Source organism: Lontra canadensis, unplaced genomic scaffold, assembly GCF_010015895.1.
Source record: "Lontra canadensis isolate GAN:19392208 unplaced genomic scaffold, GSC_riverotter_1.0 scaffold249, whole genome shotgun sequence".
In the NCBI taxonomy this organism is placed as follows: Eukaryota; Metazoa; Chordata; class Mammalia; order Carnivora; family Mustelidae; genus Lontra; species Lontra canadensis.
In genome coordinates, this window is record NW_022631243.1 from 22549 (window position 1) to 34841 (window position 12293).

General features: G+C 39.4%; 2 protein-coding genes across 4 annotated transcripts in view; one reads left to right on the top strand and one right to left on the bottom strand.

Moving 5' to 3' along the window:
• Window positions 1-3334: 3334 nt before the first annotated feature.
• On the bottom strand, window positions 3335-3823 carry LOC116862502 (serine/arginine repetitive matrix protein 3-like). Its single transcript, XM_032849822.1, has one exon. The coding sequence runs from the start codon at window positions 3790-3792 to the stop codon at window positions 3340-3342; it is 453 nt and encodes a 150-aa protein (XP_032705713.1). The 5' UTR covers window positions 3793-3823; the 3' UTR covers window positions 3335-3339.
• The window catches only part of LOC116862501 (importin subunit alpha-3), a 55890-nt gene continuing 47380 nt past the window's right edge, over window positions 3784-12293 (top strand). The window contains exons 1-2 of one of the 3 annotated variants that reach the window (XM_032849821.1): window positions 3859-3964; window positions 4535-4672. Coding sequence is in view for 2 of the 3 variants with exons in the window: in XM_032849818.1 (XP_032705709.1) it covers window positions 3896-3964 (69 nt within the window). In the remaining variant the exon portion in view is untranslated. Of the gene's footprint in view, window positions 3965-4534; window positions 4673-12293 lie in introns of all 3 variants that reach the window. The other 2 variants (XM_032849819.1, XM_032849818.1) reach the window with 2 other exon arrangements.

Genomic DNA, 12293 nt, shown 5'->3' on the forward strand with positions numbered 1-12293 from the left:
TCTTTCAATCAAATTAATACCCACAGGTAGCCTTTTAATCCATCATCTTTTACCATCTAGGAACTTCAGTCAGAGTAAAGAAGTAGTTTTTTCCAGAGTTCTCAAGTTGTAAGTCAGAAAAATCCTGGCAATAAAGAGGATAAATGAAGCCCCCCATTCCTGACTAGCTATGTTTTCCTAAGAAAATAAGGTGTATTACCAAAGGTCTAATGTTTTTCTCTCAAAAAACGAACCAGTCCAACTATAAAAAACACATATCACATTTTTAAAAAAGATTTTATTTATTTATTTGTCAGAGAGACAGAGAGGGATACAGAGGGAGAAAGCATAAGTAGGAGCGGCAGGAAGAGAGAGAAGAAGACTCCCTGCTGAGCAAGGAGCCCACTGCAGGACTCGATCCCAGGACCCTGGGATCATGACCTGAGCCAAAGGCAGACGCTTAACCAACTGAGCCACCCAGGCATCCCACAAATTAAATTTTAGTTAAGATTTAGCAACAGATAAAATTGCTTCCTGTTTCAGCATATACTACCCAGTTCTGCTCAAGAAATCATACATAATTCCCCAAACAGAAAATGAAACTATAAGATCCATATTATAGATTAAAGAAACACTCCACAGTCTTTAATTTAATGTATGAATCATGAGAATACTCCAAATTGCTTGAATGAATTATCAATTATAATTCTTTTTGAAATTACATTTGATCAACTAAAACCTGTATAAACCTTCAAAATCCTTTCACAAATCTCTGCTGCAAAGAAAATTTCTTTATTCCAAAAGTGACCAAGAGGAGAATTTCATGACACATTCATTGAAAGCAAGGATCTCCATAATAATTTTAGACTTCTTATACTAAAGTAGAATAAGTCAGGATATGATGTTACCTAACCTTGAATATCCTATTTGAAAACAGGTGTTATATATAGGTTTTATAGTTTGATTATAACTATATTTCATACACACAAAAAAGTCTGTTGAAATGGTATTGATGGCTGCATTTACTTCCTTAGTTCTGCAAGTTCAATTTCTGAAATCTCCTAACTACAGTTAGAGCTACCATATCTTGCCAATTAGGTTGCCAATATGCATTTAGAGCTATTACCAACACCTGGAAGAACTTCTTTACCCTTCTGATAAACTAGGTATGTTCTATCTGGGAAGAACCGAAAGTACAGAACAGTTATAATTTCAAATGAAAAATTTAGGCCAGCAAACCTAAGCATTGTAATTACGCATAATTGTTCCACTCTGCAAAGTGTGTCACAACTATTTTTAAACATATAGGGGGAGTCTGCCCTGAAGCCTGTCTGATCTACTCCCTGAACTTTGTCCCTGGACTAAGCATGACACAAAATTAAGAATTCTTAGAAGGGACCCAGTGTAAATTAAAAGCACTAAGAACTTGGGATGCCTGGGTGGCTCAGTCGGTTAAGCGGCTGCCTTCTGCTCGGGTCATGATCCCAGTGTCCCGGGATCCAGTCCCACATTGGGCCCTTGCTCCGCAGGAAGCCTGCTTCTCCCTCTGCCTCCGCCTGCCACTCTGCCTGCCTGTGCGTGCGCACTCACTCTCTCTGACAAATAAAAATAAAATCTTAACAAATATATATATTTAAAAGCACTAACAACTTAATCCACATTCTTAATCAAAAAGTGATGGCTTGTTTTTTAACTTATGGAACATTCATTAAAAAAAGCTGAGATTCAGGTCCTGTGTTTGACAAATAGTCACTGACGGCATACCATATGCGAAGTACTACTAGGTGCCGAATACATACATGATACGGAACAAAACAAGTATGTTCCTTGACTTCAGAGAAGTTGTTGTTTAGAGAGGAAGACAGACCTTAGAAAGACATTAAATAATAATAATAAAAGAAAATAAATCATTTTGTTGTATTTCCTGTTTGTACTGCGTCCCTCTCAGTGGGTAACTGTGATCACACCCTTCTCTTTAGGGGTATTCTGCAGAGAAACTCAAGTTTTTGTTTAATTACCAATCAGTTGTAGCTAGGAGAAACAGACATAGGATGATAGACAATTTGATAAACTTCATCATGAAAGCTATCACGGAATTTATACCAAGAAGTACAAAATATTCGTTTATATATGAATGTCGACAGGATAACATATTCATAGGGTGGGAATTCAACCAGTAATTTGTTTTACAGAATTCGGTTCATAACAAAAATCCATAATGGTGGCGCGCGCGCGCGCACACACACACACACTCCATCTTTTCAACTGAACTTTCTTATCCTAAACTTTTTTTGAAAACATCAGTGCTCCAGTGTGCAATGTTACTTCAATTAAATTATTCTTTGGAGAATAGGATCTATGATGAACTTCATTTATATTTTAAGATCTGCAATGAATTTACATTCAGGTTAACCTTCAGTGTGAATTATTTCCAGGTACAGCTTCCGCTCCGCTAGGCGTTTGAAAGTATACTTTTGAAGGTATTCAGATCAGTAAGGAAGTGGGAGGAAAGGGGAGGGCGAGGAGTAAAAGTTCCCGAAAGAAATCCCCATACCTCGCCAAATTTAAACACACCCAATACTCCTACACGGCCCCCTTTCCTTACGACCTGAGTTTTTTGCTGCCTACTTCGTTTCCTGCATATTTGAAGTGCTATTAATTGGTAAATATATTTTTAAACCATTCCTTCCCACTTTTTCTGAAATATTTGAACACGTTCCTTCGTAGCTTGTGTTATTTCTGCGTCTAGTAATTATATTCTGATACAAATGTATATCCTTGGGAATTCATTTTCTTCCTCAACAGTTACAATACTACATTATTATGTCAGGTGCCACAGTCACCGCCTTACAGAAGTTAGTACTTTCTGGCCAAGTAACTTTTTTTAACTTTCTAAAACGAAATACCTAAGAGGCGGTTATCATTACCGGATCGTCAGCGCTTCCCAAGGTCCTACCTGTTTCGGGGACGGTCTGAAAGGATGAATCAGATTTGCGTACTGCGTCCTTTCCCTTTTCCACCCACTGTCCCTCTCGCTTTCCGCCGCGACTCCCGAACGCACGTCACCCCAGCGGGTCCAAACTCTATGGCCTTGCTCTCAAACGGCGGGGACCCCCAGCCTGGGAATGGACCTTGGGGAGTGGGGGAAGGGCGTGCCCCCACCGGACTGAGCCAATGTGCATCTCCTACTTCCTGTAAAGTCAACGGAGCGCGCAAGCAATGCCCTGAAAGAGAAGGAGCACCGGAAAAAAAAAAAAATACTTTAACTCCGTTTCAAACCTAGAACACAGAGATCTGGGGCGGCCGGACTAGAGCAACCAACTCGCTCCCGGGTCTCTCCTTCCCCTTCCCCGCCTCCCCTCAAGTGGTCCAATTCTCTTTCGCTTCCTCCCCGTAGCTCCCGAGGCACGTGGTCGCTCCCCGCCCTGCCCCCGCCGCGCCCCTCCCAGCCCTCCAGTCCTCCGGCCCTTCCTCCCAACGCTGCTCTCTTCCCCTTTCCGTTTTCTCTTCCGCCCCCGCTCTCCATCGTCCTTTTTGATTGGTGGAGCGCACCGGAGCCTGGTTGGCCAATCGGCGAACTGGGCTGGCGGTGATGGGCGTGGTCGCGGCTCCGGGGCCCTCAGATCGAGGCTGCCTCCCCCTTCTCAGCCGGCAGCACATTCCGCCGCCGTTGCCGCCGCCCGGCCCCGCAGTTGTCTTCGTCGGAGCTGCGGTCGCGGTGGGGTTAGGGCGGGGGGGGCGGGCGGGGAGAGGAGGAGAAGGCCGCGGCGGAGGCAGGTGAGAGGAGGAAGGAAGCGGCGGCCCGGCGGGCATTGCAGCTCAGGCGGCGGCCCGGTTCCTGGGAGTGTCGGTGCGGCGTGGTGGTTGGGGCGGATCCCGCGGGGCCCGGGCGGGGGAAGGAGTCACCGGCCCGGCCATGGCGGACAACGAGAAACTGGACAACCAACGGCTCAAGAATTTCAAGAACAAAGGCCGCGACTTGGAGGTAAACTCGGGGGCGCCGGAGGGGTGGGGGCTGTGGGCCTCGGGCCGATCTCCGCCGGGACTCCCGAGTGTGGGGAGTAGGGGCGGGTGCCGCCGCCGGGCCGCGGGGGAATGGCGCTGGGGGCCGGCCAGTCCGTGACGCCTCTGCGAACGCGCCGGGAAGTTTGTGTCGGGCCTGGTCCACCTCCGCCCGGGAGCGAGGTGCTGGGGTACGGCCGACGCGGCCTAGGCCTGCCCCGGGGAGCCGGCCCGGCGCGGGTGCGAGGGGCTGGGCCGCGCGGCGGGGCGGCCGGGCGCGGCGAGTGCGGAGGAGGCGTGCGTGTGCCGCGCTGCCCCGGCCGGGCTGCGGCCCCAGCCCCGGCAGCGGCGGCGATTCCGGCTCTCTCCCGGGCCGCGACGTCTGGCGCCGCGAGGAGGGCGGTGGGAGGTGGGGGGGGGGACGAGTGTGTGGCGACCGAGTGGGGCTCGGAACTTCCCCTGCGGGGTCCGAGTCGTCTCCACTTAAAGGCATTTTTTCTGGTCTTCCCGACTCCCGCTTTACCCCTGCCTCCCCCCAATATCCAAACTACAGGAGTCAACTTCTCCGTTGAAAAAAACACCCCCGGCGTGAGAGGCCATCCTGATGATGCTAACAGTGCCTTCCAGCGGCCTGTGTTTTACTCTGGATATAGCTGATTGAAGATGTGGCTCACGGTGTGCCCTCTTCCAGGCAAAGAATACCCCTTATTTCAGCTTGCTCACAAATCTCTTTATCCCCTCCTGAGAGACCACCAGCTGCATTCTTACATATAAAGTCCACAGGGTTATACAAAGCTGTCATCCTCTAGTCTACAGTATCCTTTCCCTCCACCTGCTGGTGGTGGTAGTGGGGGATGGGGTGGGCTATGGAAGGGCACCATCACGTTTTATTATTTTAAAAAGGTGAAAAAAAAAACCCTTCACAGTTTCTTCGATACAGCTTTTCCCGAGGTTGTTAGGCTACATGAGGTGTGTGGGTAAAACACATACACACACAAATCACAGAATTTTGATTGAAGACTTCTTCCCTTTAGTTTTAAGAGTCTAGGTAAATCTTTTTTTTTTTTTTTTAAATGCTTGCATCCTGTATCTGAATCAGGAGTTTAGCTTATAAAAGATTAGTGGTCAAGTTGTATTTTTTGTATTGTCCCTGTGTCCTTTTTTATACTAAAATCTTGAAATTCCCATCACCTGTTTCTGAACTTTGAGCATTGCTTCACTGAGATAGTAATTATTTTTTGAGCTTTTCACAAAGCCATTCAATCTCTGAGGTAGTTTGTGTTGTTTTTAGCGGGTTTTGTAGTTTGAGGATCTTTAAATATCTGGGGCTGTGGCTGTAGTTCTGTGATTGTTTTAAGGTTAATGTGAGACATCCTGTGATCCTTTTTTTAGTGAAAAAATTTTAACATTTTTATTGAGGTAATTCACATGCCATCCTTAATACTTTAAATGTACAATTTATGATTTTTTCGTTAAATTTACCTACTTGTGTAATGATGTAATGAAACTTTTTTGCTAATATCAATATTTAGAATGAAAAGAATTACAAAATTTAAAAACATAAATACCCTAAGTTATGAATTCCCAAAAAACAGCTATTAGATGCCTGACCGTTTTAATCCTTTCCCTCATGTACATTTCTGGCTGCATTTTTTTTTTTTTAAACAGCTTCATTGAGCTGTAATTCATACACTGTACAATTCACCTATTTAAAGTGGCTTTTGGTGTTTTCACATAATTGTGCAACCATTAGCACAATCAACTCAGGACATCTTTATCATTCCAAAAAGAAATCCTAACTCATGGGTAATCTCTATTGCCCATTACTCTCTTGTCTGTCTGGATTTGCCTGTTCCAGATATTTCCTATAAATGGAATTATACAATGTATGATCTTTTGTGACTGACTTCTTTTAGGTAGCATAATGCTTTCAGGGTTCACACATGTAACAAAAATATAACAATGCCTCCTTCCTTTTTGTGGATGAAAAATATGCTGAATAATATTCCAGCCTATGGATATACCACATTTTGTTTATCCATTCATCAGTTGATGGACATTTGCATTGTTTCCACTCTAGCTATTATGTGAAATGCTGCTATGAACATTTGTGTATACATTTTTGTGTGGACTTGTTTTCAAGTCCTTTGGTTATATACCACTGAGTAGAATTAGTGGGTCATATGGTAACTTTATGTGTAACTTTTTCTGGGATTGCCAGACTGTTATAGTGGTCCTGTTTGTTTTTGTTTTGTTTTGTAAATTGATGTTTCCTCTTACTGTGAATTTCTCATTACTTTAGTCAAAATAAGATTGTGCTGACTCTCTTGAAACAATATTATAGGTGATTTAAAAAAAATAACTATAAATACACATTAACCAGATTTTTTTGAGAAGTTTATAGTGCCTATGGGCATCCCTGATGACTTTGATAACCCTGTGTGTACAAAAGGAATAGGGATCTTTTCACTTAAGGAAATGACTTGACTCTAATGGAAATTATACTTTCTCCTCACTTAGTTAAAGTCACATATACCTGTAATGAAATAGCAACTTCTTTTACCATTCTTAGAGAACACTAGAGTGGTCTATTTTGTGTATTTATTAATTACATATATGTCTGTGTTCCTCAGAATACTTACTATGCCCATAACCGTCCCCTCCAAATATGGTTACTATGTTTTGTCACAACAGATTCTAAGAAAATACTGCTTTTGGTTTAGGTCTTAATGATGACATCTATTTCATTGGGAGGTTTTTGTAAAGGAGTATGGACCTGGGGCACCTGGTTAAGCATCTGCCTTCAGCTCAGGTCATGATCCCAGGATCCTGGGTTGGAGCTCTGGCCCATGTCAGGCTCTGCTCAGTGGGGAACCTTCTCTTCTCTCTCCTCTCCACAAGTTTTCTCTGTTGCTGTCTCTTCCTCTCAAATAAATAAATAAATAAAGTCTTAAAAAAGAAAACAAAAAACAAGAAGTCTGGATCATCGCTGACCAGTGAATTGTATTTAATCCAGTATATCCAAGATACCAATATAACATCAGCAATGTAAACAAATACTGGGATATTTTATATTCTTTTCATAGTAAGTCTTCAAAATCCAGTTTGTATTTTACATTTAAAGTGTATATCAGTTTGTACTAGCTACATTTTGGCTGCTTAATAGCCACATGAAGCTATTGGCTCTCTTACTGGGCAGCACAGATATAGAACAACATAGAATGAGGTAATTGTACCATTTTTCAGTTTGATCTAACATTGTTTGGTTTGAAATAGAGTACAGAGTCCGAGAGTTTAGTGTAATCTGCTGATCTCTAACTTTGTGGGTGACCTTGAGAGAGTCTGTCAGTCTTAGGATTCTTTAATCCGTTAAAATAGAGGTACTTGACATCTGCTTTATTAGTGTTGTGAAAATTAATAGGTTGATGTTAGGAGGATGCCTAGCCGTTGTCTGAGCATTTTATCAATTTTAGATTTTCTGCTTGGGGGTTAGGGTGATTTAATAGGATTCATTGCGATTGATTCTTTTATTCCCTTGTTTGCAATTGGCTCTCGGTTTTTTCTCTGTGTCCATACAGAATTTAAGTTACATTGAATTTATAATTAAAGGGGAAAGTTTTTAACGGAGAGCTCTGTAATTACTCATTGAAGGGCAGTTTGACCACAGGGAATTGTTGACCCTTCTAAAGTCACAATTTCTAAGTGTTAGAAGTGGAAACTGATTCGGAGCTTTCAAAATGATACTTATTCTTACGTTTCAGTAAGGTACCTTTCCAAAATGTGGTCATGCTAAGTTTTTGAAACATAAAAGCATTAAAGAATTAGGCATTATGTCAGTATCCATGTAAAATAATTTATGGGAATTCTTAGATGATACTCAAAGCTAGGCAGCTTTCTTGCAGTTTGGTAGAGGATCATCATTATTAGTTTGAGAAAAGTAACTATAGACAGGATACACTGAACTCTGCACAGGAAATGGGTAGTGATCAAACTTCAAATAAAATCGTTGTCAGAATAGACCAAATAGAGCTCATCTAGTTTGTTTTAAAACTAGAAGGGGGATTCTTTTGTAGACTTTCCAATAAATCTGTGTGATTTTTATAGAAGTTCTGAGAGTATCCAAGTTCTAATGGAGCAAAAATTGTTGGAAGATAATTAGATCATCTAAAATACAACTTTAAGGAAAAAACTTACCCTAAAAATAAAAGAATAATAAAATATTAAATGACTGGAAACTTGTGATTGTCCACACAACATAAAATATGCAGTGAGCTTGAACTCTGCTTGGTTGGTAAGAGTTTAATAAATTGATCAGCTAATTTGTTATTGTTAAATGGCTTTGGTAGTTTATAACTATACGGAGTGAAAGGCATTGTTAAGCTGTTAAGTCTTGTTAACTTTTAGACACTGACCTCTCTCATCACAAATCTTGGAACATATTTGCTATACTTAAAATAACTACAGTCTAATTTTTTGTATAATGGTCCAAGCATGTGACAATATGAAATATCTGATAGAAGTATAGTTAGGAATGAAATAATTGTTTTTGTGCGTCCCTGCCAGCTTTCCTGGTTTTATAAGGCAGTCAGTTTCAGAATTTCTTCATTGATAATTTTCTTTGCGATATCAAAATATCTCCATTTTTCATAGTCTCTAGTATGTCAAAGGAATATATATATACAAGATGGGAAGAGTTGTAGGAGTGATTTAGCTTTAAAAGAATGAAAGTACTTTAGAAAAAATGTGCATGTAGTTTTAAAGCATTGATCTCTAATATCTGATAGTTAAATGTGGGTCCTCAAAAAATACATATTTTGGGGGGCACCTGGGTGGCTCAGTGGGTTGAGGCCTCTGCCTTTGGTTCAGGTCATGATCCCAGGATCAAGTCCAGCATCAGGCTCTCTGCTCAGCAGGGAGCCTGCTTCCCTTCCTCTCTCTCTCTCCCTGCCTCTCTGCCTAGTTGTGATCTCTGTCTCTGTCTGTCAAGTAGGTAAATAAAATCTTAAAAAAAATACATGTTTTTAAAATATTTTATTTATTTTTTGACAGAGAGAGACATAGCAAGAGAGGGAACATAAGCCAGGGGAGTGGGAGAGGGAGAACAGGCTCCTGTGGAGCAGGGAGCCCCATGCAGGGCTTGATCCCAGGACCCTGGATCATGACCTGTGCGGAAGGCAGATGCTTAACAACTGAGCCACCCAGGCACCCCAGGTCCTCAAAATTTTTTTAAATGTTTTCTGGAGTAGCATTTATCTACTTAAGGACTGTAGTGATAAAATGAGAGTTTGTTGTCAAGTCTAATCTTGAATGATGATTTTGGTACTTGGTTTAGTTTGGAACAGAGAAGTATGATTGAAACACATACTGTATATGCTTTTAATTGTGTTCTCATTTCTCTCAGTGTGTGTAATAATAGGAATGATTCCTTTTATAGAAGAAAAATCTCTAGTTAAGTGACTTTATAGCATCACATTTAAGGGAATGATTTTAATTCAGGTATGTGTCAAAGTAAAGTATGTATATTTATACCATACCATATTACCTATTCTTAACTTCTTTCAGCCTTGACACAGGTCTCAAAGTTGGTTAAAAGATTATAGTAAATGCATAGTCCGTAGGATATAGTAGGTATTCAGTAAGTGTTTCCTTTTTCTCCCAGAGGTTTTTGGAAATTGTGTATCTTTTGTGGACTTTAAACTCTAGAGAACACATTTATAGGCTTTCCATTTAGATTTAGTGAAAGACAGGGTTAGGGGAGACCTTTTTTTTTTATAATTAATGTGAGAACAATCTTTATATGGCACCTACTAAATAAAAAAAATATATATTTGCTTCTAATGGCCTTAATTTGGAAGTTTTCAAAGCTTTGGGGCTGAAGACTTGTTTATGCTTGTTAAAAATTAGGGACCCTCAAAGAGCTTTGTTTGTAGGTTTCTGTCAATATTTATCATTTCAAAAGAAAACACCATTTCAGAAATTAAAGCTAATGATTTAAGAAATATTAACTCATAAAAAATAATGAAACTATTTTATATATACATAAATTTGTAATGAAAAATAACCTAAAACTTTGGTGAGCTGTTTTTTCAAAAACTTTGGTGAAAAGAATGAACATGTTTAACATTTTTTAAAGGTCTCTTTTATGTTTGGCCAAGAAAAGATAGTTGGATTGTCATACCTGTTTCTGAATTCAATCTTTTGTGATAATGCTGTTTTGGTTGAGATATATGAAAAATACCCAACTTCACATAGGCAGTTGGAAAGGGAGGGTATTTAGGGTTAGAGTAAATAGCCTTTTCAGATAATTATGGAAATTTTTGTTTGATACTGTATTATAACTTCATGAAATAGTAGTTTCTCAAAGTTTGGTTGTAATATGGAATCTTAAGCCATATCAGTGAGCCTTTCATACTCTGTTATGTTAAAATTTATAGGTCTGTCTTATGCTTGGAATCTTTTATCATTGCCTGATTTTGTGACAGCATGTATTGGTCATTTGGAAAATATTAATTCGCAGAGTTATGCAGATCTTCCAAATGCTGACATATTTTATTGTACAGTGAAAATTCACAATTATTATCAGTTAGTGTCACCAAATAGTTCATCAGAAAAATGTTAAATCTTGGAAATTGGTGAAGCTCACAGTGGTAGATACAGGTTTTCCAGAATTCTTATTTTCACTTGAAAGCTTTAATTTTATCATTAGCAAGAAGCACTATAAGTTTTTTCCCTTGAAGCCATAAGCTCACTTTGCTCATTTTTGTGAAAACATCTGCCAGACACTGTCTGAATAGCCATAATTTGTCTGTCAGTCGTTCTTTCAAGTAAAAATGGTGTTCCATGAAAAAATGGTAGTTCAATTTGCAACTCAGTCATAAAAAACTTTTCTTGAGACAGTCATCATACTGCAGAAGTGGGTTTGCTGCAGAAGTAGTTTATATGTAATCCCCATTTTATCACAAAATTTTAGAAAAGGCAGGTTTTTAATAAAGGTTATTTTTTACTGTTTCATCAAGGACATTAAGTGAACCAGCCTTTTTTGTTGCTTTTTTTTTTTTTAACTGAAATACGGTAATTACTCATACAGCATGATGACATTGCCTTAATTCATACTGAAGTACCAGTAGTTTTACCCACTGCATTGCATTGCTATACAGATATTAGCATTATAATAAATAGTAGTAGTAACATGAAAATAGTTTTGATCTGTGGACCCTATGCAAAGGTTTCAGCATCCCCACAGGGACCTATTGATCGCACTTTGAGAACCTCTGTCTTTGTTTATTATTGTTGCTTCTATAAGAGGTTACCTTCACTTTTAATTAATAAAAGCCTTTAAAAGGATTTATAGTATCACATGTAAAAAAAAAAATGGACTAATGAGTCAGTTACACCTGGATTTGAGTCCTGGTTCCTCCATTTAATAGTTATGGAAGGTAATCTCACTAAACCATTTATTTTTTTTATTTTTTAAGTCTCTCGAAACCATTTAAATGCTTAATAATGCCTGGCATATAGTATATACAGAGTGAATGGAGGGTCTTTTTTTTTCTTCCAGCTTGCTTCATCGTTCATTATATCCAAATAACCCCTTGTGTTCCCTGTCAGAATAACATTTTGTTTGCAGTTCCTTTTGTACCGCCGTGTACCGTAATTCAAATCACATCACATGAATTGGGGAAGGCTTCCTTTTCCGTCCATTAGCACTCAAATAAAAGCCTTTCTTGTATGTGCTTCAACCAAACTGTGGCAAAATTACTAGTTTCTGACTTCATTTCTCTAATCCTGGTTGTAAGTAGGTTAGTAGATATTTTATGTAGTTTGTAACTCTTTTTCCACAAGATTGTAAATTTAACCAAAGTAGTTTTGATTCACACTGTTGAGTACCTGTGATGAAAAATGAGTTAAGGTCACAGACATGCTGGCTTTACTTAAAACCCAAGGTTTTTCTATTACCGTTTACTTACTATTAGACCAAAATTGTATTTGCTGTCACTTTTACCCTAAATTTAATTTACATTAAACCTAACATAAATTACATTTTTAATAATGTGTTCTGAAAAACCTGGGAATTTACTACATTTTTATGAACAAAAGTCAGAATCCCAAGATAATGTGGGGTTTCATAATTTGGTGGTAGACATATTTTTTCATATTAGAAAGCAAATCAGTTTCCTATTCTTCTGTGGAAACTTAAGTTGCTCAGTATCTACTCTTAATATTTGTTTTAATTTTTATAGCATGTCTTTGTGATTCCTAAACATAAATTTGTTTAGTTAATGGTAGTTGTATCTTGATAGCTCTACAAGTAG

What these genes read in the sequence shown, in the direction of transcription:
- LOC116862502 (XM_032849822.1), bottom strand. Translation starts at nt 3,792, where the DNA reads ATGCCCGCCGGGCCGCCGCTTCCTTCCTCCTCTCACCTGCCTCCGCCG.